Below are 27,060 nucleotides of genomic sequence, written 5' to 3' on the forward strand. Positions count from 1 at the left end.
AATCGCTAAATCAACATCACTGCTACAATCACCACGTGTACAATATTACCACGATTATTATCACTAAATTATTATTTTTAATTTAAATATAGAGGGAGCTAGTTAAAGATATTTAGATAATGATAGAAATAAAAAAAGCTATAGACAGAGATATCAAGATTATCATATATATAAAGATAAATAGAGGGAGAGAGATATATAGAAATGTATAAATCAATATGTGTTGATTTTGAAATAACTCTTGTGTGTGTGTGTGTGTATGCAAAAATTTATCGGATGAGAGCTAATAGTCTGATTGGCACATGCTCCGAAGCATAAGGTAGAGGGTTTAGGATTCGATTTCTTCATTTGTCCCTTTTTTTTTCTCTTTTGTAATTCTTTATAATTCTTTTCATTAAAAAATATAATATTAAATTATAATAATTGAAAGTATTTTTAAATCATAATTAACACTTTTCCTTAAAATTATAATATAACAAATATTTAAATTTAAAATTATAAAATATATATATATATAAATCATTTACTTATATACACCTAGTTTTATAGTATTAACAACACTTCACTACTATTAGAATAGTCACATATACAACTATCAATAGTTAAATCAGCACCACCACTATAATCACCATGTGTACAATATTACCACCATTATCATCATTAAATCAGTGCTTTTAAAATATAGAGGGAGATAGTCAAAGATATTTAGAGAATGATAGAAATAAAATGAGTTATAGATAGATATATTAAGATTATCATATATATAAAAATAAATAGAGGGAGAGAGATAAAAATGTTGAGAGAGATATATAGAAATGCATAAATCAATAAATCAACACATATTGATTTATGCATTTCTATATATTTCTCTCCACATTTTTATCTCTCTCTTCCTCTATTTATTTTTATATATATGATATATAGAAATGTATAAATCAATATATGTGTTGATTTTGAAATCAACACATATATTGATTTATGCATTTCTATATATCTCTCTTCACATCTTTATCTCTCTCTCCCTCTATTTATCTTTATATATATATGATAATCTTAATATCTCTATCTATAATTCATTTTATTTCTATCATTCTCTAAATATCTTTGACTATCTCCCTCTATATTTAAATTAAAAACAATGATTTGATGATAATAATGGTGGTAATATTGTATACGTGGTGATTATAGCGGTAGTGCTAATTTAACTATTGATCGTTGTATAGGTGATTATTCTAATAGTAGTGAAGTAATGTTAATACTATAAAAGTAGATGTATATAAGTAAATTATTTATATATATCTTATAATTTTAAATATAAACATTTGTTATATTATAATTTTAAGGAAAATTGTTAATTAGGGTTTAAAAATACTTCCAATTATTACAGTTTAATATTATATTTTTTAATGAAAAGAATTATAAAGAATCATAAATAAAAAAAAGGGCAAAGGAAAGATTCGAATCCTGAACCCTCTACCTTATGCTTAGGAGCATGTGCAATCGGGCTATTAGCCCTCATCCGCTTTTCAAATCAACAAAAATATATATATACATATATAAAGAACGTATTGTGTTAGGTGTGCTTATAAATGGAAAAAAATAATATCTAATATGGAGAGGGTTCAAACCTTGAACCACGCTGAGATGCATGCTTCTATGCCAATCAGGCTACTTGCCCTCATCCAATATTTTATTGCATGAAATATATATATTATACAAGCTCTAATGTGTGTTTTATATATATATAATTTTTTTCGAAAATATAAATTTTATTTGTTAAAAGTGTATATCATGTCAAGTAATATTTATTTTTACATTTATATCTATATATATCCATATAATTTGTAAGTAAATGATTTAAATAACGATAATAGTGGAAATTGTAAACCGTGGTGATTTGAGTGTTTATGGAGTATATATGATTTAAAATATATATAGTGAAATTTATATCATATTTTAATATTTTATATACTGAAAAAATATAAATATAACTAGTTTGACCGTCACCTTACCTACACTAATCAACCACAGCCATCATTATCACTCTAACACCACTATCAAATTTCAAACCAATTTTAATATGATACTTACTTTAATATCAATATTTATTGTTATAATATTTAATTTCATTTTTGAAATGCTATTTACTTCATTTCAATCAATATCTATCAAATTTATATCATATTTCAAGTTAAAAAAAATAAATATAACTTATAGTATAACTTATCATTAAAAATCAATATATCTTATCTTATAACAAATATATTATATGTAATAACTTATAGTATACAATATCTCTAAATTTGTATGTTTCCCATAGTATTAATTTTGAGAGTTCCAACAGCTGCTAGCATCTTAATTTGATATTGAAAAATGTTGTTTGGTGAGTAAATATTAAATGAAGAGATTTTATAGTCAAGTGGCTTATAAATGAGCTAAATGGCTCACAAGTCACCATAAATGGCTCATATATTAAAATGGTAAAATAGTAATGAATTTCAATTTAATTACTAATATGCCATTTTGAGCTAGCTCAATTTGAGCCGTGTAGCATTTTTGTATCAACAATTATAATTATGTTTTTTTTTAAAAAAAAAATTTGATTAGTTATTATTTTTTGAAACCCGCCACTAAGTAATTATTATTTTATGGGATCTACTCATATATATTTGCCAACATTTTTTTTTTTGAGTTATCATTCAATGAAAATAATCTTGGGGGTACTCTATAATTATTCTCCTAATTAACCAATTTTATTAGGTTTGTAATTTCATTCCTTTTTAATGCATCGATAAGAGTTCATATAATTAAATTTCTTTAATTCCAATTTTGCCCTCATTTTAACTGATCCAATTGATCTTTCTAGGTTAAACTCCAGAGGCTACATGGGCACGCACTCTCTTGTGTTTTCGTCCATAAATTATCGTGCATAACCATTAAGCCTGGAAGCAATTCAAGTTTTCAATAAAAACAAAAAATCAACTTATTTAATTGGAGTAAGTGTTCAGTTTTTAAGAAGTGAGAAGCTATTTTTTCGAAGTAAATTACTTATTATAAAATTAAATAACTTTACAATTCATTTAAATTAAATAAGACCTTAATCAAAATATATCAAATAAAGGAAAAAGATTATTAAGAAATAAATTTTATTTATCTTTTACAATTTTTAGTATAAATAATTAATATTGAGATTCAAAGATATGACTCAAATATTATAAATAACTTGTATGCTAGATAATAGAGAGAAAAAAAAAATTATTTTATTAAAATACAAGAAAGAGAATAAGTAAAAAGAATGAAATATATATAAAATTATATATATTTAAATAAATATATATTATTCTATGATAACAATTTACACGTATATGTTATTTTATTTTAATTTTCGTAAATAAATTACGAACAGATGTATTTGTTAAATACAAATAGTTACAAGTGTAGGAGAGATCATAATAGATGTGTCTATTAATAATCGAATAGAGTCAAATTTGTTAGAAGATGTGTTTATTTAAAATAAACAATTATATTTGTTAAAAATAAACAGATTTATCTGTCTAGAAAAGTGCCATGATTTTTTATTCTCTAGAAATATAGATGAGTTTTATACTTCCATTTATTCTTCATCTCTTCTAGTCTCTATAAATTCGATCATATAAAGAGTTGTTAAAGGAAATCTTCAGAAGTTGCTATCTACAGATTTCAGAATTTATTGTATCTTACAAGTATATTGCATTAACCTTACAGCAATCTAGTGGGACAATTAATATCTTAAAGATAGTGATTTATTATGCTTCAGAATCTATTCTACCCCACTGTCCCAACATTAAATACGATCATAATACGACTAACAAAAAGCTCAACAATAATTTTTTGAATTTTTTATTGTCAAATTCTTAATATCACAAAAATTACCTTTCCACGGGTTCAAACAACATAAGATTCTTGAAACTCTCTCATTTATTCTCCCAAACCGCCACCTTATACTTTTTGTTGGTTTTTCCCTCTTTCACCGACAATATCAGACGATAATTCATACCGGAAGCCACTAGTTGTTCATCCTTTACCATGCTCACTGGCATTAGATTGGTGTTCAATTTCTTATTATACTCCTTTACCGTGAACTGTCCAATCTCTACGATGTGCGGGTTATAGGTTGCCAACCACCGGGCAGCGATGTGGAAGCTACAGCGACGAAGAAGAGAAAAGAAGAAAAAGAGACAATGGCATTCATTTGTAACGACTAAGTTGCGATTTCAAAATTTGAGCATTCTGTGTGGAAAAAAGATAGGTTGAGGTAATTATATTATTTGTATATAGTTACAAGAGATTAGATATTTGGGCTGAGATTAGACATTAGGGGCAAAGTACGGATAGACTTGATGGCTGACACGGTGATAACTATCGGTGGCCCATTGTATTAAATGTTAACAGGCTTTGAATCTGCGAGAATAGAGATAGCAATAGGTAAAATATTTTCAAAATCGTTCTATTTAAATCAGAATTTAATTAATATTTTTAAAATTTAAATTATTTCAAACTCAATTGAAATTCAATCTTAACTATTTAAACATGTTATAAATTTAATTATTATTATTTGAAAAATAATCAAATCTGTTAATTTTATATATTTTAATTAATAATCTATATAAAAATTATTTTTGTTAATAATTTATGCATTAAAAAATTAATAATTTTATAAAATATTTAAATTTTATTTATAAAAATCTATAAATATTACTAAACAAATATATTTTTTATATTTAATTAAATATTTATATAAATAAATTTAAATAATTGATACTCATTATGTAAAACTCAATTACTGATCATAAATTTATTTCTCAAAGCTAAACTTATCCCATTAAAATTTAATAAAATCAAATACCCGTAAAAATTTAATCTGCTGACATCGTTTTTCATCTTTTACATTTTCTTGCTTTTCTTTTTTACGTGTAAAATTTATAATGATATAAATTTAAATAAATTTCTAATTTATTTCAAATCACATAAATTCTTGATTCAACTTTTAAAATCAAATCTTTTTTTTATTATAAACCGGAATCAACTATGGTCTTTAAATCTAGCTTAATTTGAAAATCGACGAAGACAGAAAATTAAAATTTTAAAATTCAATTGCAGTTGAACCGGTGTTGAACTTATATGCTATAATGTAATTAATAATTTTTTATATGTTAATATTAGAATATTGTTACATACTATTCAATAAATATTAAATTTATTTTAAATAAGAATTTCACATATACATCTCACCTAGATACAACTTATTCTCAAATGAATTACACAAAATTTTGGTAGAAATCATTTTTTAAATTTAAAATTTTATATTTAAAAGTATATATATATATATATATGGATTTCAATTCTAATAATTAGAATTCTGCAAAATTAAACATAATTATCACAAATTTTATTAAATAGATGAAATTTCTAAATGAATTCCACATAAATTTTTATAACAAAACTACCCATACTTTCAACCTATTTTTTCACCTTCATCTATCATTTTCACAGCATCATTTATATTTTGTCATTCTAAATTATTTAGCTTAGATAATGATAGATATTATTTTAAGAGTAATAATATATAAAATATAAATATATTACTCATCTCAATTAAAAAAAAAAAAAGATTGTTATGTTAAGTAAATAAATATAATTATGAATTTATTATTTGTTTTGTAAGATTAGTATGTTAAAAATATTTTAGAAAATAAATGTAATTCTATATTTATTCCAAACATGATTTTATAGAATTCAATTTAAATACATATTTTTTATGTTTTAGCATTCCAAAAATGAAAATTCAACGAATGAATTCTATATTTTAAATTTTAATGTCAAATGAGAGTTAAACTGTTATATAAAGAAAATATATCGCGTGTAACTCACTTTAAAAATTGATTCAAAAAGAGAAATTTTAAAATCTTTATATTTAATGATTTTGTCTAATACCCTTAGTTCCTTACGAACTTCGAAAAGTAAGCATTTCTCACATCTACATCAAAGTAAATTTTAATTTATCCATTATCCGCTTTTCCGATGCATCTTAATTTCTAATTATTTCAGAAGTTGACAAGTTGCTAAGACTCAACCCTTTTCTTTTGTTTTTTTTTTCTTTAAAAAAAATTAATATTTAATTTTTATATTTTAATTTTTATATTTTACTTTCATTAAACTATCTATTTTCTCAATTAAATTTTACAATATATATAATATTTAAATTATTATTTAATCTTCTTATTCTAAATAAATTAATTAATTAATTCTTATATTTTAAAAAATATTACTATTTTAATAAACCTAATTAGTTAATAATGTAACCACATAAAAATTAAATCTAAATTTATATTTTTTTTTAACTTTTAATACCTTAAACATCATTCTCATATTTTTTCTATTGAAAATTAATTTTTTTTATTATTTAAAAATTTAAAAAAATTAATTTAATTTTTTTTATATAAATAATTTATACTATTTTTATCTACAAATGAAAATAAAGAAAATAAAGGAGGGGAAAAGTGTTAAGCATGGAGAAGAAACATAAAAAAAAAATTAAGAAAATAAGAAAAAAATAAAAAGATAATTTAAATAATTTAAATATAAAAAATAATTATAATTAATATATTTTTTAATTAATATTGATTAATGAATAAATTAATAAAATAATTTAATAAAAATAAAATATAATTAAATAATATATTTTTTAAAATATAAAAATTATCTAATTAATTTATTTAAAATATATAAATTAATTAGTAATTTACTTTTTTTTTAAGTTTTCATTTCGAATTTTGCACAAACCAATCTTATTATTCTATCCATATATTAGTTACCAAACACAATTTAAAAAAAAAAAAAAAAAGAACCATTAATATCTCAGTTTTATATTAATAGTCTGGACTATAAATATAAAAACCCATTTGCTCCAAGCAGTAATAACACGAGGCTGAAAACTTTTAAGATTTTTTTTATTCCTTTCCAGCGGCCAGAAAATGAGAAAAAAACAGTGAACAAAGGATGATGGAACTCAAAACTAAGAGGCATTGCCACTAACCACTAGCTATGCAGGGGAGCTTAAAAGTACAGGATAATGACATACACTAAGCCCGTGGGCATTTCTATCAGCAAAGAAAATGAAAAAACCATTGAATATGGCATATCTTTTTCTATGAGACAATGGTGGCATGATACAAAGCAGATCATAGAGACGATCCCCACTATAGAGATACCTGTAAAATGACACATGGACCATGATCTACCATTCTTGCAATTTACTTGATTCCTTGGATTTCTCTCTGTCATCTTCTTGACCATCATTAGACCTGCACCAAATTGAACCAAGATTAGTTCAACTAATCAAATTCTTCTATACATTCATCAGAAGAACCCATATGAATGATTCATAAGAAAGATAAGAGAGCACATTCAATTAGAAGGATTTAACGAACTTCTTCAAAGATACATTAACCATAGTTTCAAGACTACTGAACTGAATACATATTTAGAATCATCCATTTTTTTTGCAAAAGCTTATATGTTCTTTCTGCAAGGCTTTAGTGAAACCGAGTAAAGTTTTTTGGCATCAACTATAGCACACAAGGCCAACTTTCCTCTATTTGGCTATTTGACAGGCCAGACCAAAAAGATTTAGCAGTCATAAACAACTTGGTATTGCTGCACAGAAAAGAATACAAAATACAAATATGCCCCATATTGTAATAAACACCTCAAGTTGCCAAAAAGGTTTTGATGTTCATGTCGCGAACATTAGAGGCAAAATATGTGGAAACAGGTGAAAATCTGTAGAAACATGTGAAGTAAAAATTATTGCCTACCCCGGATTGTCAACGTCTCGGTCTAGACTTGCAACGAAATTCAGCTAAAAGTGCTATATGATCAGAGGACCACTCTGGAGAAGGTAGGGCTGTGTCTTTCCTTAAGCTTTCCTCATCCAAGAGTTCCAACAAGGACTCCACTGTCAAAGTGTCCGCTGAAAGCACAACAAAAGATTTAATTTCTTAACTATCAACATTTTACAAGTAAATTTGAATTGGACAACCATGACATGGACATTGATACCAAACCTAACTCTGGGCAAAACAAGATGCAAAAAAAATGTCTGAAAGACATCACCTGTGTAAAATACGTAATCTAGGGTGCCACTAAAATCTCTAGTGCAGTTTGTAAACAATGGTTCATTTGTTGCAGGGTCCATTCTCCTCCGTTGCTGTTCCAAACCAAGACCAACGCCCAGTCTTACAAAAGATGAATAAGCACTGACCTGCAACAAGAAGCATGTCACAAACAAGAATCCAAAGAAAGCCACAACAAATGTGAAACCCCAAAACAGCCAGCCCCATAACACCGCTTCATGATGCATTAACTGAAAGAACCACCATTTCAAATATCCAAAAAAAAAAAACTCCACAAAGAAAAAGAAAATGGATGGTACACAATATCATTGGCTGGTAATTGTCAAACGATACTTTACCAGAGGTAGTTGATGTGTAAGCTTGCTGTGAGGACGTAAGATTCCAAGAGGATCTACCAATAAATCTGGATGCAATGGATCTACCTTTCCCATAGCAAGAAGAGCATGAGGAGCACTGCAACAAAGTGCAAGAACATCTTCAACCAAGCAATACAATACTGGCACAAAAGGATATATCTACTAAATACGCTAAAATTATATAAGAACAGCAGGTAGACCTTCCAGGGACGGAATTGAAATCTCCACACACTAACATTGGAATGTCTGCACTGGCAGCTATTTTCTCCAATCCTTTCAAAAGGGTGAGAACCTAATTTCACAAATAAGAAAATACAAAATCAATAATTATCTTCATTGTAGGAATAAACATAGGTTTATAACTTTATATCCAAAGGCTAAGGGATAACAAGAACCTGCCAAAGCTTGACATCCTTTAAATCATGATGCACGTTCACGTGTGTGTTTGCCTGTAATTGAAAACAAGTAAAAACAAGGTCAAAAGATTATTAGAATAATACCCATGCATGGCAATTAAGAATCATATTTCTTGCACTTAGAAGTTATTAAGAGAAAAATACAAGGAAAAAGGAGCATGCATGCACACAAACACACACAAATCACAATCTGTCTTGAAATGAAAGAACAAAGCATTTAAGAGACAAGACTAGGAGAAACCTCAAATAACCCACAGCATGAGCATCCTCAAATAGACACCTTATCAACAAATTATTACAGAAGCCACACCCTTTACTATAAGGTAACAATTTTGTCAAATAATGGAGAATGGAGAAGCAACGTTAAAAGTAGTTCAGCTCCCATCAGACCACAAAAAATTGCATCTCAAATACATTATCAGCACACATTCTTCTCAGAAAAACAAGTCATCGTTAATATGGCCATTGGCCCAATGGTTCTTTGTTTCAAGCCAATGTTCTTGGAAGAAGTAACTCCAAAAGTCTATCACCAGAACAGCAACTCCCTCATGGAAGTGGAGAATTAGTATTCTAGTTAATCTGAGATGAAATGGACAATAAGACACACAAAGGCAATTTCAATATAATAACGGCAAACATTCTAGCAGATTATTTAGAACATAATTACTCACAACACAAAGAAGCTGCCGTTTTCCAACATTATCAGCTCCTTGATTACTGAATTTTGCTTCCAAAACCACAATTAATGCAACATTATCCTATAAGCAGAAAAGAATTTACATCAGACTACTAGGACAACCATACCATAAAACTTATTCAGCCCAAAATGTTTACTAAGCCCAACAGCAAACTTACCTTGACCAAACGATTTAAAGCAGTTTTCCTCTGAGCACTTGGAACAACAGCTTCAGTCAAGGACTGAGCAGCTTTATTAAACTCAACCTGCAAGCAAGTGTGCATCCTCTTAATACATGAAAGAACTATAAAAAAAAATAAAATAAAATAAGCTCCACATTCAGAGCATCCAAACCTCATATTTTTTGACATGTGAAAACCTATCTCTGCGAAAAAATGTTGCACAACCATCAATAGTATGGGTATTTCCACCGTAAACCTGAAGTTATAACATGAATTAAAATATAAAAAAAATTTTGTAAATTGTTGACCACAACGAATAAGGAGTTCTAAAACAACCTCGTTTGTTTTTCTCTTATAAAGAGCTTGATAACCATGTTTGTCCAACTCAGGGGCAAAAAACTCCTCATAATGATCGCTCTGCACCTAAAACCAGAAAACAAAGAAGCTTTAACTACACAGAGTGAACTCTTTATAATATTGAAATATTCATTATACAAAGATAATGTTTAGCTTAATAAAAAGAAAAAATTTAACATAGGAATTTTAAGAATCCAAACATTCATTGTTCACAACATTGCTAGGAAATGAAACTTGTAAGAGTTCATTCCATTTTTCACTTTGTTGAACTACAAGAAACAAAACTACTAGCACTTTTCTCTTAAACTGAATTCTCTCAATTTTAGCTAGAGTTGGGGGAAAAAAAACTGAATTTTGAAACTTGATGCAATGCCGTGTAAATCAAATTAAAATGGGTGACCAGTACACAAAGCATCCCACACTTGTGGGCTCTGGGTAGAGTTGATGTACGCAGCCTTACCCCTACAATGTCAAACCAATTACATGACATTAATTTCCTATTTTACCTCCTGAAGACAAACAATGTCCGCACGATATCCAACAATTTCCCGAAGCAAATTCTGCCGGCGATATGGCCAAGATAGAGCCCAAGAAGGACAATAGCTGTACGTCTCACTTGTTGCATAAACATCAGACAAAATGTTGTATGAAAGCACAGTAAAAGTTCCTGAGGATGAAATACGGCCATCTGAATCTAAATGCCTGATCACATCAACTCCGCTGACTGGGATCAAGCGACGTGGAGTAGGTGAAGGAGCAGGAATCACACGGGAGGTTAGAATGGTGTTGACATGTCCTACAGGTAATTTAGTTTCAGCATCTACTACAACGCATTCAAACTTTAGAACATGGCCAATATCATCAGCTGATGGAGTATATGTTTTAGAATGCCCAACTTCAAACCAAGTTTCACCACCACTCCTTTGTGTAACTGCTGCAGGATATAGAGGTGCAGAACCATTCGTCAAGCTAGCACTTGATGCAGGACCAGACAAGCTAGTATTAATAACTCCAGATCCAGAGCTATTGAAACGCCCAAATAACTCTTCCTCCTCATTTCCGTTTTCATTTATAGCACTCGCAGCACGGTCATGTAAAACACGGTGATGCTGCCATGCATCAGAGAAGCACTTGGGAGAGCAATGGTAACTTTTGGCAACAGGTATTTTGGACTTAACACAACCTAGGCACTGCAATGTGGCTTGCTCAGATGGATGCACACTACATACAGCAACTTTTCTATCACTTTGTATCCGATACCTGCAAAACAAGCACATGATGAAGAACTACACAACATATTTAGAAATATGGAGTACATTTCAAGTTTTAAATAGTTCACTAATCAAAAAAGATGCAGCATTATCCCAAATCAGAGACTATAAAATGTGTGAACCAAAAAAAATATCAAGAAACTTATATGTTAATCCTATCATAAGGCAACTCTTCCATCTGAAAATTAAAATTCACACTTGTTGTGATTAACATACAGCAAACACATTATCTAAAATGAAACAACGCAATATAAAGCACCCAATTTATATGTTAAATTACAACAATAAGAAAAACATTTTATAACGAAGGTTGAGGGCAAAAAGGTTTTTTTCAGCAGGTTAAATCTAAGTGCTAACTTCTATTTATTTATTAAATAATTGAATTTTACCACTGATACTGACATGGGTTATCAATTATCAAATCAAATAAATATTGTTCTATCCTATTCCAATCTGTACTCTGTTTCATTACTTCTACAGGATTTTGTATCAACTATCAACCTCCAAGACTGCAGCAAATTTCCAAGAATCACACTAATCATTCTCCCATAACTATATTAACCATTTGGATATGTTAACACACATTGCAGGATGGTACAAGAAGATTTTTGCAGGCATTGAGTCTCATACAGCTTGCAATACAGATACCAAACCACAGCAGGTCCAAGAATATCAGATGGCGTAGCCTGACAAACCTCCTCCCTAGCATGTTCCACATGACAACTTACAACAGTGATGCTCTTATGCATCAAGAGAAGTAACCATGTCCAAAACACCAATGGTACACATCCAATGATCAAATCACAGAACAAAAATTTTCTCAAAATCATCCTTCCTACATCTACTGAATTCCCTATTCTGAGTTTAGTTGCTGGATTTTTGGCTTGAAATCTTCAAAAGAAAGGAATCTGCTCATATTTGATTTCTAGTCACAAAGGATGATCAGACCTGAAAGAACTTTAATTTACTATGATCAAACTTCTTAGTCAATGTTTAAGGCAAAATTTTTACAAAATTATACTTTGATCATGCTTATAGAAAGTTTATACATACAGTGTTGTATTTAATGGATAGCTTTTTAAAAAATTCCCGTATTGTTGTCTTTTAAGGAAATTCTAACAAAAATCATTAAAAAAAATATTCAAGATGTTGGCAAAAATATCTGCATGTTTTAATTAACCAAGATAATCTACTCCAAATCTTACATATGTATAATGGAAAGTATAAGAAGAATGATTGCATATCATATTGGGAAATAACTAGCACACCAAATTTTCTATCTATTTATATGGTGGCTAACAGAGTAGAGGCCCATAAAACACACAACTATCCATCATTGCACCCATAGCACACACAGCAAATTACCACTCACTGCAAATTTAGCTAACAGAAATTGGGCTTTCAAGTACCCAATGTCAAGGCCAGCACATGGCTTAGGCCAATTCAAATGCAATGGCAAGGCAAAGGGACAAGGCTGCCTATTTCAATGCCTTTACTTGTCGCAAGCCCATTTCCATGGTCAAAGCAAGGGCATAGGGATATTGGAAATTGAAGTAGATTAAACCCCAGAAGATATGAAAATAAACCAACCAAAAATCATGGTTTCAAATTGTGGTTGCGGTCGCGGGTAACAAAAATAGGCTTATAATGGCTGTAACCTAAAAGCAACGGCTGGGAGCTACGCAAATTTTTTTGAAAAATTTGCAAAGCTCATAAATGACTATATTGGTATATACAAGTAAAACTAAGATAAACAACTATATAATAAGCACAAATAAATCAAATAAAGACCTTAAATTTATCGTGTTTAGACATCATTAGCATTAAACAATTTATAGCTTAAATAGAGATATTCAATGATGATCTTAGCTTAGCAAACAACAAGGGAGAGAGTTTGTAAAAGAAAGGAGAAATTTGGCTAAAAAAATTTAAAAGAATATAAGAGATGTAGTAACTGTGAAAGAGAGAATACATAGACAAAGAAAAGAGAAGCAAAATAACAATGTTTCCATGTGATTGCAGCAAAAGAATAAATAAAGTAACGGCAGTTACTATTGCGCAACGGTAAATAACGACCGTTACGTAACGTTACACCTACGACTCCGGATTTACCGATAAATAACAGTGTATCGCGTAACAAGCCCTTACAAAACCTGTAAATAATGGTTGTTACATTACGTAACAGCCATTATTTAAACGAGAAGCAAAATAACAACGTTTCCATGTGATTGCAGTAGAGGAATAATTAAAGTAATGGCCGTTACTATTACGTAACGATAAATAACCACCGTTATGTAACGTTACACCTACGACTCTAAATTTACTTGTAAATAACGGTATATCGCGTAATAGGCCCTTCCAAAACCTATAAATAATGGTTGTTACATTATGTAACGGTCGTTATTTAAAATCATGCCACAATTCCTAGTAAAATTAAATATAAACTACTATGATACAACTTCAGACTTCTATTTAAGGCTATTTCTCCATAATGAATTTATAAACCCAATCAGAAACAAATCCTAAGTAACAATGATTGAAAATCTCAAACGACAGAATAACCAATAATATAATAATCCAGATAACATTCAAAGCACAAAAAATATATATTTTCATAATCCAGTCAATGAAAGACACAAATACTTATCCTCTCAAATATAAAAAATGAAACAAGTACTTAGGAGTTACAACTTAGACAAAGAATCTAAACCATATGAACATGTTTGTCCATCTTTATTTTTATGTTTCTAACAAAATTCTGCTTATAATTTCATCTAATGCTTTGATTTTTTTTCATTGCAACCTCCTAATGCAGTATGGGAAGAAAATTTTGTTTAGGAATTTGAATTAAGAAATTTAAAGAGCTTTTATTTTTAGGAATTATATTAATATTTTATTTAGGAAAGTATTCTTATTATTTAGGAAACTTATTAATATTAGGTCTCTTATTTCCTAGCTTATCCTATATTCCTAATTAAATTTGAATTAGAGTTTCTATTCCTATTTTGATTAGGGTTGTAAACTTTATAAATAGGGCTAAATCTTCTATTATTATTAGCTTTTGACTACGATTATTATTGAGATTAATAAAATTATTAAGAATTATTTCTCTCTTTCTAAGGATTTGTTCCTTTTTCTTCTTTATTCTGCATCAATTTGGTATCAAAGCCTAAAATCAATCGAATTTCCATGGCTTCCACAAAATCTCCAAACATCCCTTTCCCACCTTTTTTTGTCCTTCGAAAACTTTCATTGCTGCCTACTGTGTAAAAATTATATATATATAAAAAAAAAGTGTCGAGAAATAGGGGAGATGCAAGCCGACGATATTGTTTCTTGACACCCATTACCGTCCAGCCTTCCAACGTCCCTTCCGCCACCACAGATCCCCTCATCGGCTTGAGACAAGTTCAACCTATGCACTTGCCAGAAGTTCAACAACCATTCGGGATGCGTCTTGACCCGCGCCAAACCCACCAGAAACTTCAATTGTTCCAGCAACTACACCTCCTTTATGCTTCGTCATCCACTAATCTGCTAGTTCCCAGAGATGGAACAGCCATCAGATGCCCATATTGGCGTATAGTGGGAAATCCGAAAAGTTAGGCTGAAACCCAGCTCAAGATCCAACAGGAAACTTTCAAAATCCGACTTCCGTCACTCGCCAACGCCTCACCATCTTCCGACGACCTCGTTGGCTTGCTCCTGCCACCAGACTAGTCATCCGACACTCATGCAGCCTAAACTTACAAGTCAGATCAAAACTGTATATGGGTAGGCAAGAGAGCTCACCCAACTTACTGTGAGTTTGCCCGCATCTGAACTCTTATTCTTAGTTCTCGTTGCTTGCATCTGAACTCTTATTCTTAGTTCTTGTCGCTTGCATCTGACACCTCAAATATCATGCTAGTGAGTTATGTTTTATTAAATACATCATAATGGAGTCTCATCTTGACAGACTGCATGATGAGATTGATTATTGTAATGCTGCTTGAAGAAAAATATTATGACATCAGATTTCACAAGAGTCAATTACTATCTCTATGTTATTGGATAGATAATTATAGTCATAGACGTGATCATGAAATGTGTTCTTTCTTGCATGGTGAATATCAAGAACCAAGACAGATTTTACCAGATAAAGAAAGCGAATATGAGGATCTACAATCATTCTTACAAGGATAGAGAGCTTGAAGAATGTAGAAAAGACCTCGTGATTTCAAATGTGAAAAAATTGAATGCGCAGCTTAATAAGTTCTCAGAAGTAGAGCTTAATGAGTTATCAAAAGTAGAGCTAAATAAGTTATCAGTAGTTGTACATGAACTTAAAGAAGAAATTAAAATTGTATGGCAAGAAAAGAAGCTTGAAGTAGAAAAGAACAAGAAGAATTTAATGAGCAGCTTGAATATAAAAATAAGGAACAAGAAGAGACCTTGAAGAACCCTAAGCTTGAAGAGTTTGAGATTCAAGAATCCAAAGATTTGAATCTTGAACATTCACATGTTGCAGTGCCAATTCTAGAGCAAGAAGTTAGTCAAGTCATTGAAGCTTCAATGGAGATCGAAGAAGACCCAAATATGGAGATTTTAAATGAAATTGTTCAGCTCATGCCAATCAAGTCTTGGAGAATTTGATGGAGATCAAAAACAATCAGATCACCAATGAAAAGATCCTAATGAAATAGAGTCTTTCAGCTGTTGTTCTAATTGATTTTATCTATCTAGAAGTTTCAAGAAATACAACAGAAAGTGCAAACTTCTTCAAAACAATCTTGTTGCCACCGTTCAAGAAGATCGTACCGAGTGTTCTTATTATTTAGGAAGTTTATTAATATTAGGTGTCTTATTTCCTAGTTTATCTTATATTCCTAATTAGATTTGAATTAGGGATTCTATTCCTAATTTGATTAAGGCTGTCAGCTCTATAAATAGAGCTATTAGCCTTTGAATACGATTATTATCGAAATAATAAAATTATTGAGAATTAGTTCTCTCCTTCTAAGGATTTATTCCTCATTCTTCTTTGTTCTACATCACCTCCACTTCACTTTTATCAAACATGCTTATTTCTTCAATTATATATCACAAACAAAAGTTTACACTCTCAAGCAATAATATTACACTAAAAACATATTGGATATCCAACAAAGAACCCCTCAACAACCCCACAAAAGAATGCAGACTTACTCAAACTAGACAAAGAACTTTAGATAATGCCCCAATTAAGGATAACTCTCCAGAACTAGACAGACCATTGTAAATCAGGTAAGTACACATATTGCCAGTTCACCTATTTTAAGATAAAAGTTAAATGATTACTTAGCACTTCTAGATCACTGAGTATCTGGTATCAAATAGGAATTTAGCACGCCGGCATCCCAGTATATTATCCATTTTCATATTTCCAATTATATCACAAAGCAGGAATTGGCACCAACGTTTGACATGATTCTTCAAACCACAATTGTCATTTTTCCCAAATTTCCTCCTAAGACCATAACAATTTTCCCCAAATAATAAATATTGCCAACTTACAAACTGGCAATTACAATTATTTAACATTCATTACCTCTACCAACTGATATAAGGAACAGGAAAAAAAAAAAAAAAAAAAAAAAAAAAAAAAAAACTCTTAACTACACTACATAATACAGAAGTGTCATGTTAGGTGCAATGCTTTAGTTCTGACATAAGTAATGCAAGACCACTTTTATCAGCCCATATAACAGGAACAAGAGAACATTGTCTACAAAATAAAATAAGATAAGAACTTCCAAAAAAGCTTATCAATTTACAAACCGCTTTAAGATGACTTAAAAAGTTAAACTAAATAATGACAAACTGAAATTTATTTTTTTCAATCTTTGCTATAAGCTTATATTCAATCCAATATAAAACATAATATGTTAGTTTCATGAATATTACATTTGCATTTAAAAAAAAAAATTAGGCTTCTCAATTGAAAAAATAGAACATTTAAATACTAGCACATTATGCTAACACTTCAGATATTTACTCGTCCAACATTCAACTTATTCATGCCAAATTGCAAAACTAGAAGGAATGTAGTGAAACTCAAATTTTAATTAATTTAAGGGATATTTTATTTCAATACATTCTGATTTTTCCCCGATAAACCTGTTTGCCAACCTCATGGCTCTTAAGCATACGAGGAAAGACTGATAAAGGAAGGTCTATTATTTTATCTGATGATTTCGATATCTTCATAGCAGAAATTAAGGTATGACATCAACAATATTAAAGGTGGATAGGCTTCTAGCAATTCTTGTAACTAACTTCCTAGAATAATAGTGTAGTCAAAATATCATTATTAATTTAAAAAAAAAAATCAGCAAGAGAAAATAATTAATCATGCTCACCCACTTGTACTTTAATAATGGTGTCACAAATCCATTTACTTCCATCACTGATCAACAAACAATACTCATCTACCTATTGTAACACATGATATTTGTAAAACTGATTAGTGTATCTAATTTTTTTTTTATAAGAATTAGTGTATCCAAAATATTAACATAATAAAAACCTAACTTTACTGTTCTAACTCTTAACATGTTGCGATATTTCATTCCATAGCCATGTTATGGCCGCCACAGTAAAGCAACCCCAAAAAAATTAATCACTCAAGACTATTCAGTAGCAAAACTTACTATCAACAGGCAATCCTCTGCTTTATAACAGTGTACAACGGGACTTTTATATACACAAGCAACCATTATCAAAACATCTGAATAGAGGACTATTAAAACATTTCACATCTTCGCTAAAAGCCCAAACTATTGGAAAACAAGGAAACCCTAGTTGGGGGAAAAAGAAAACCTAAATTACAAGGATAGTAGACTTACCACTTGTATCTCAAGAAATGACCGTCGAGAGGGGCAGACTCAGGGACATCGTCGGTTGTGACGGTCTTGTCAGGTCTCCGTAGGAGGACGTACGGCGTTAACTCACAGCCTACTATGGGGATATCCGAGGGGAGGTGCACACGTACCACGCTCAGCATGCTTTTTCACTTTTCTATTTCCTCACCACTATGTAACCCTATCAACTCCAACTCCTCGAAACAGAGACAAGAAAACGTACCAATTAACAGTGGGCGGATACTTGGCGGATCCGCCATTTACTTGACCCGGATACCCGCCAGCCTTGACCGGACCTCCAAGAAAGATATTCCGAAACCCTAAAATACGGCGATTAAAAGAAGAAGCAAGCAAGAAAACAATCGAGACAGATCTTGTAATCAAGAGCGAATAGGCTACGAATTTCAGAGAGAGAATGAGAGAGGGCTAAGGGCTAAAGAAAGAAAGTGAGCGTTTGGGAAGAGTGATCAAAGTGGATCGATAGGCGAGAGAATCGAGAAGTGTAGAGAGAGGAATTTAGAGAGAGAAAAAGAGGAATCAAGAATTAGGGTTTACAGAGGAGAGTGAAAGAAAGTGGCATATTTGTGGAGGAGGTGGGGATGGACGAGAGGTGGCGCGGTGGTGGCTGTGCCTCCTTCGTATGTATGAGACTTGAGACTTCGCGAGAGAGAGTGCTGCAGGGAATGGCTTACATGCGATATATAGGATTTGGCTTTAAGCCGCTAATCGAGAAATTTAATTTAGTCTTTTTTTTTTTCTAAATTAATTTAAAATCTTCATGTTCAGCTTAATTTACTTTGAAAATTACAAAAATTAATAAAAATTAACTTTTTAACTTTTGAGTTTAAATTAAAAAATTAAGAAATTTAACTTAAAAGTAAAGAAATTAGATTTTTTAATTTTTTAACTCATAAAAATTTTAATTTTTGGATTAAATTAGATTTAAATTGAAATTTTTACATTAAATTAGATAAAAAATTTAAAAAACTTATATTAAACTTTTCCAATAAATATAGAAATAAAAATTAAACATTTTACCCATATAATTTTTCCTTTTTTTTCCTCTAAATTACAAGTTAGTCATTTAAATTTATCAAAATTATAAGTCATAATCTCTTTATAATTGATTAAAATACTATCAGGTCCTTGTAGTTTGTCAAAATTAATTATTTAGTCATTTTTTAATCTTAATTAAAATATATATGTATTTTGTAAAATCAAACTCTTTAATCATTTTGTCAAATAACACATCAATCAATTTGTTTTAATATTGAAAATTTTATAATGTTTAGTCCTTGTACTTTTAACTATCTACACTATTTACTCATTGTCCATAGTATTTAGTCCCTCTGACCAATGCTAAAACAAGTTGATTAACGTTTTTCTTTGACAAAAATTCGATAGAATGATTAAAGCGTTTGATTTTATAAAATATAGAGACATTTTAATTAGGTTTTAAAAAAAATTATAGACTAATAGTTAATTTTGACAAAATACAAGGGCCTAATAATGATATACCTTTTTAATTTGAAACAACTATGTATTTAGTAGAAAATTAAAAAAATTAAGGGTTAGATGTTACTTTGTAAGTTTTAACCTTCAAAAAGTGTAATTATTAATATAATCCCTCAATGTTATTCAACTCTTCAAGAGGCTATAAATATCAATGAGATAAAAAGTTAATCTAATCTCTTTAAGTATCCAACCAATATTAATAAAAAGTTAAAAGTTAAAAAGGTAATAATTACCTATTGTTAGCCTCGTAAATTATTTTGTTAACATAATAATTCTTTCATTCAAAATTTATAAAATGAATTGTTAGGAAAAATTTAAAAATATATATTAGAATTCCAAAATTTCTCTCTTATTACCTTTTTGCTCCTTTTTTTTTTCTCACAAACCAAAAGCACGAAACCATCAACCCCCTCCCCTTCCCCTTAAGCATGAACAAGTAGCCTCATCCCCTTCAAGCATGAACCCAAAAATCCTTTTTAACCATCAATCAAGAACCTAGCAAGCAAAGCCCCATACTTAACCCCAATTTCAAAAGCTATGTTATCTCCTTTGCCCATGCCATTATACTCAGAAAAGAGCTTTCTTTCAAGTACTACACTCATTGTTGCTTATGGTGTTGGATGGCTACATTAAGCCACCCTCTCCCTCTATCCCATGACCATTTCTCAAGGTGATTATCAATGTCCCTGCCAAAATGGAAGAACATGAACCTTAGTGACCCCCTATAAAAACTCGATAGACCCAACCCACTCTCTCCCCCTTTCCTTTTGTCTCGTGACCATTCCTTAAGCTGGTTATCAATTCACCTACCAAAGTGGAAGAAAATGAAGCCTTGTGACCCCATTTAAAGACTTGACAAAGCCACTCCACCCTCTCCCCTTGTCTCGTGACTATTCCTCAAAGTGATTATTAATGCCCCTACCAAAGTGGAAGAACACGAATCCTAGTGACCCCCTACAAAGACTTAACAAACCTACCTTGTGAGTTGTGACACAATCCACAATTTGAAGAATCCAAAAAACCAATATGTTGGTTATATGTATATATATATATATATATATATATATGTATATATATTTGTGTTATTTTTGTGGATTTTTTTTTTATTTTTGTGGTTTTTATTTAAATATATTAAATAATAGAGATTTAAAATTATTATTTTCTATGTTGATTAAAAAAATATGAAAACATTAATTAAATTAGATGTGATTGATTTTGTTTAGCAACATGATTTAAATTAAATATTATGTAAAAAGAACTATGAAATTTAATAATTTGAATTTGATTAAGATTGAGTTTATGAAAAAAGGCGTGCATTTATGCTATCTAATTAATGCATATAAATATGATTGCAGTACATTAATAACATAACATATGTAGAAATAATTAATGGATTTATTCTATTCAATTTTTTCTAATGGGTGTAATTATGCACTATAAATGATACCCCTGAAAAGTTTTTGGGAATACTAGCTGAGATCCCAAGGTCAAAGCAACAAGTGTTCTCTTCCATTAAAGATTGTATTTCTCAAAAGCTAATGGTGTGGAAGGAACAACTCTTGTCTAAAGGAGGAAGGGACGTGCTTATCAACGCTTTTATCTCGGCTATTCCTACTTCTGCCATGTCCTGTTTTAGGTTGCCATCTTCTCTTTGCTCTCAAATTAATGCTTTGATTTCTAATTTCTGGTGGGGTCAAAAATCAAATGTGAAGAAGATACATTGTGTAACACTTCGAATTTTTAAATAATTATTTTATGTATAGTATATGAGTTTTAACTAGTTAGAGGGCTCAGGAGGGGCTAGATGATGTTGTTGAAATGTGAATTTGAGACTTGTAATTTTAGAAGTGTGATTTGAACCACTTTGCAGGTTGGGTAGGTCCTAGATATAAGAAAAATTCTGTCAAATTTTCAGCAAAACCTAGGATATCTTTGACTCTGTCAAAGTTTTATTTGAAGTAAAAATTGATCAGATTGTAATGTAATTGTTTAGGTGAGCCCAGCCAGCATTCCTCCTCTGCCTAGCCGCCGCAGTATGAAGTACTGTGAGTAGATATTGATTTTACTTATAATTTCAACATTATTATGTATTTAAGGTATGTTCATGCATCACTTATAGATATATGTACATAGTTATTTACTAGGCATGCTTTGTATTGCATTTGTATTTGATGACATTGCCGTGATTATTGCTTTATGGCGATTTGGAGCCGCGTGTCGACACCATATTTTGGCCGATCCCCAGAATCAATAAACTTTAAAACCGATCCCCAGCACCAAGCCTCTCTTTGCCAGTTAATCACATTTTCGATCTCTCTTCAAAAGGAATCAAATTAGTACTAAGTCTCCATATCATTTAAATCTTATCCGATCTCTCGAATCAATTATCAAGTTTTTCGGCTGGTCAATCACATTTCCGATCTCTCTTGTAAAACGAAATTGAACCAACATTAACTCTTCATGCCATCCGATTCCCCATTCATAAATATTGTGGATAGTTGTTCAATAAAGTTCAAGTTTTAAGCCGGCTTAACGGTACTTCTGATCTTAAGTGTTCAGATCAGGTTTCCAGTTTTAATAATCCTAAGTTCCGTTCAGTGTTTGTTCTCGGTTTAGGCCGATCTCATGTCTACAAAGTTTTACCGATCTCTCATACATAGGTTAATAATTGCTTTCAAGTTGTTCTAATATGTTCAGACAATCATGCGCTCATGCAACTTAGATACTTTCAGATCTCATTCAGTCATTAAAAAAAAAAAAGGGAACTTCATTTCATTTCAAATTAAAAATTTATACAAGTCATTCGGCTGGAGGATCACCCTCAGCCTGTTCTACATTTTATTCACCCCCTCTATCACCTTCAGCCTCCTCCTCACTATCATCTTCATTTTGCAGAGCCAGGTCTATCATCCAGGAAAAGTCCTCTTCGGGATAACGCTTCTTGAGCTCGGCCAAGAGATCCCCATGGGCGTTCACATAAGCACCGGCCTCCCTTGTCACCGCCTCTTCTTCTTTTGCCTTGAGTTTGTCAGTGAGGCGAGCAACATCGGCGGCTCGGAGCGCCTGAACCTCTTCAAGAACATGGGCTTGCTCGGTCAACTTATCCTCGTAGAACTTCATCCGCCCCTCAATTTCAGCTATATAGTTTTGGACGGATGAAAGTTGGGATCGGAGGGAAGCTGCTTCATGACCCACCTTTTCGATCTCTTGCCTCATACGGTGAGCCTTCTCTCGGATAATATGTTGGTTCACCAAACTCTCCACACTCAGGCTCATAGTCTAGGTCAGGATATCATCGAGATCGTTCAGGGTTAGCCTATCCCGATCATCCCGAAGGCAGATGGAGGACCCCAAGACCTTAGCAAAGCTCGGATTCTCTGGAACCATCTGGTTCTTCTCCAGCGAGTGGATCAGGATTTGAGCGCCGCAGGAAAGGGTCCTCACAGGTGGTTGGGAAGGACCCCCTTCCGTACTTGAAGCAACCAGAGGAGGTGGTGGCGGCTCTTCATGCCGAGGAGGAGACCGAACCACTTCTATTTCAGGAACCGGCGGTCCTGAAGGTCGGGACGAAGCTCCTTGTATCTCACTCGGATCGTGCCTCGGCGTCTGAGAGGCCTCAGCGTACTTCATCTCCCACACTTTTCTGGAGACCTCTCTCTTGCGCTTTTGACTTTCCTTAGAAGCCTTGCTGCTCATCATACCTGCACAAAGAAAAGGTCAGTGAGATTGCTAAGGCCCAAAGATAAGAGATATAGAAAGTACCGAGGCCGAGGTCAGAGAGCTGAAGCCCGCGTTCTTCGCCAGTAATCAACTCCATTGTCCAATGATGCAGTTCGACCGTCACTGCATCTAAACAAGAGAACTTATGTCGGGCCGCCTGATCTTTCAGTTCCATCACCATTAGGCCTTCTTCCCTATTCAGGGTGATGCGCTTCGGAAGTAAGGGACCCTGGTGCAGCCAGCTACGTGGGAAGCCCTCAAAGCCGTTCGGAATTTTGCTCCTCAGAATAAAGAAGCGATTCTTCTAATTCTTCAGGGAGGAGGGCAGATTGGTAAAAAACCCACAATGTGGCTTCGCCTGAAAGAACCAATACTCGTCGTCCTTTCGACGAGTTAGCCTATGTAGTTCGGCGAACACCTTAGCTGTAGGACTGAGTCCTTTGGCTCGACAAAGGCCTCTGAAGGCTATTAGGATCCGCCATGAGTTCGGGTGAACTTGGGCTATGCACACTTGGTGAAATTTTAGAACTTCCTTGAAGAAGTCATCAAGAAGGACCCGCAGCCCGGCTTTTAATTGCTCTTCGTATACCATGATCATATCATTCTCTTCGAAGAAGTGATCGGCTCGAAGATCGCCGTGACACTTAATGAGTTCGTATGAATCAGGCTGAATGTTGTACTCTTGGCTGAACGACTGTAGGTCGGTTTCTTGAAGGATTGACGGCAGCTCATCCACGGGAAGGTTTTCTCTCCCTGAAGAATGCGTTCGTCTTGAGGGTCCCGCTTGACCACGGGCTGGAACAGAGGATGTAGGAGGTTCAGATTGCCGCTCGGTCTGACCACCTCAACTTCATCTGACGACCACGAGACATGAATGGAAGGGGGGCTCGCCGCTCTCTGACCCTCGGCGCCACTCATTTTCAAAGAAAAGAGAAAATTTAAACTGAAAGAAAGATCAAAACCCTTACCGGAGTGTGATCGGTGTCGGAAGAACTTGAAAAAACGAGAGGATTTTGGAATCGCTCGCGAGAGGCTGAAAATGACATAAGGGAGCAACTGGCGGACCCATCCCCTATTTATACCTGTCTGAGCATTTAATGCTCACGGTGTCCCAAGCGGCGCATCGGTTAGCGGGATTTGCCAGCTTTTTCTGACACGTCTCACGAATATTCCGAAAATTCCATAATTGAATAAGGAGAGATCGGCTGGTTAAAGGACCGGCAGATTAAGGTGGTTGTTTGGAATGACAGATCGGCTAAGGGCTATTCAGTTAAGAATCGGATCGGATGAACACATCAGAGATCGGAAAATAACCAATGCAATAATAATAAAATGATAATTGTATTTCATTTCTAAAAGGGAGATTACAACATTTGGGCGATCTCTAGAGATCGGATTACATTAAAAGGGAGAATACATCATTGGGGCGATCTCTAGAGATCGGATTACATTAAAAGGGGGAATACATCATTTGGGCGATCTCTAGAGATCGGCAGTACATCCTATCTAGCGAAGGCCTATGTCAAAGCCTAGTCTCGTGGCTGAATCAAAAGATGTGTTTGATCAGGAGACTGGCCATCGACATCGGATAGATGTATAGCTCAGATGGGGTGACTATGACTCTCATGAGGATAAGAGAGATCACCATCAATATTATCACTCGGAACCGAGCCGCTGTCGGGACACCCAATGTGGTGAGAAGCCAAATGAACTTCGAAGGGCAGTCACCAAAGATCGGAGGGAAATTAACAGCCTTCTCGCCCAAAATCGGTTCGCCGATTACATCGGTCGATCGATTCGGGGTCAACGCAATCGATATTCTCGATCTGGATCGGTGAATTAGTCCGGTTCTCTCACTGTCATCAAATATGGCCATAATGATTTTCTGATCACCAGGGTCGAAAATTGTCAGTCGGTGAACAAGGTGAATAGCCGGGAAAAAATCAAAAGCAGCTATCATGGCCGGGATTGTTACCAGAACAGTTAGAACAGGAAAAGTGAGAAAGAGGAGAAAATGAAATGCGGGAGGATTTCCTGACGAGGGTATATATATAGAGAAGGTCTGAGTATTTATGGCTAGCAGAAAACGAAGCGGACGCCTCGGAAATTGAAAGAATAAATGCCTTGACTGAACCGACCCGGACAAAGGAGAAGACTTTGGAATGAGAGAGATCAGGAGAGGGGCCCGGCATGAGAGTTCAGAAAAAGAGCATATTGGAAAGATCGAAAGGGAGGGGAGATCGGATTGCAAAGAGAATAAGACAACTTCCCATGACTGTCGTCATAATCAGAGCCGAGATAGTTAAAGCGTTGCAGACGAGATCAAATCTCCTCCGCACGCCTCATTTGCAGAATCGCCCACATTACTGACAGGTGCCAGAGTATGTCATGACAGTCCTGTACATCTCAATCTCTACCGTTGATCTTACTTGTAAGGACAAGTCCGGAGCCCTTGGATCAAAGAAGAAGATGACAAGACCGGCGCTTTTTATTCCCAGCCCTCGGATCGCCCTTGACAAGAAAATTTTGGGCCGTCAGATTAGAAGAGAGAAAGGACAAATATTCTGAAAAGGATCTCAGCCGTTCATTTTGATTCTCTTTGATTCTCAAACATCAGATCATGTCCTTTAAGATCCAAATCTTCCATCTCCTTCAAGGGGAATCCTGACCCTTCATTGGGAGCACACGTTCCCTATAAATACCTGCATGAAAACTGTTGATAGGGGAGGACGAAGAAAAAGGGTGGTGATTATAGTGGAAAGGCTCTGAAAACTGATTCAGTTTTGCTACTATGCTATTTTTAAGCTAGAAAAACTTTAGAAACCAGTTTTCTAAACTATTTTCTTTGAAGAAGTGTTGGACACTGGAACTCTTGATTTTCAGTTTGTTCATTGCTCTGCGATACCCTTTCTTAAGTTTCAGTTCTGTTTTCACCATCTTTATATCCACTTTTATTTTCTGAGCTCAATCTCATTCATTATCATTCCGGTTCGATTACATGCTAACTAGGCATTCGTCATTTCAAGGCAAGCATTAGTCCCCAGACTATTAGCCCGAAACTCTGCAACATTCGTGACTCCATAGTTAGTTCAATAGGTTCAACTTCCTGCAGGTGAGTGTCTGAACCGTTGCCTTATCTAGTGTTCGTCTTTATTTTCTTTTTTACGCTCGTAATTTTCGTTAAAGTTTGTCTTATGTTAGAAGGTCCCACGTGGGTGGTTATTCTCGAGTTTATCTTTGATATATCAGTTCATGTTATTTATTTGTTCTTGGTCTTTTATTATCTCCTAATGTAGATGTTCTGATTACGGGTAACGTATAGGTAGTTTGATAAAATGATGGGTAGCAGTATCTTAACATAAGAGTTTTTTTTTAATAAACGTTCGGATAATAAATCAAAGAGTTATAAGTCGAACCACTAGACTAGCTCGAGAAGATGACTGGGTAAAGGTGGGGGGGGGGGGTCAGAGTAAAATTGAATTTCAGACTAGTAAATGAAATAGAGCAAATGT

At 32.8% G+C, this 27,060-nt stretch overlaps 1 protein-coding gene across 1 annotated transcript; it reads right to left on the reverse strand.

Annotated features, from left to right (window-relative positions):
- Window positions 1–6,968: 6,968 nt before the first annotated feature.
- LOC110671173 (carbon catabolite repressor protein 4 homolog 1) lies at window positions 6,969–19,005 on the reverse strand. Its single transcript, XM_021833560.2, has 12 exons — window positions 18,299–19,005; window positions 10,668–11,421; window positions 10,141–10,227; window positions 9,977–10,060; window positions 9,802–9,888; window positions 9,618–9,704; window positions 8,926–8,979; window positions 8,731–8,822; window positions 8,513–8,627; window positions 8,155–8,302; window positions 7,857–8,011; window positions 6,969–7,343 (listed from the first exon to the last, which is right to left on the reverse strand). Exons 1-11 carry the CDS (start codon window positions 18,454–18,456, stop codon window positions 7,866–7,868), a joined length of 1,812 nt encoding a protein of 603 aa, XP_021689252.2. The 5' UTR covers window positions 18,457–19,005; the 3' UTR covers window positions 6,969–7,343; window positions 7,857–7,865.
- Window positions 19,006–27,060: the final 8,055 nt, after the last annotated feature.

Source organism: Hevea brasiliensis, chromosome 5 (genome assembly GCF_030052815.1).
Source record: "Hevea brasiliensis isolate MT/VB/25A 57/8 chromosome 5, ASM3005281v1, whole genome shotgun sequence".
NCBI lineage: Eukaryota > Viridiplantae > Streptophyta > Magnoliopsida > Malpighiales > Euphorbiaceae > Hevea > Hevea brasiliensis.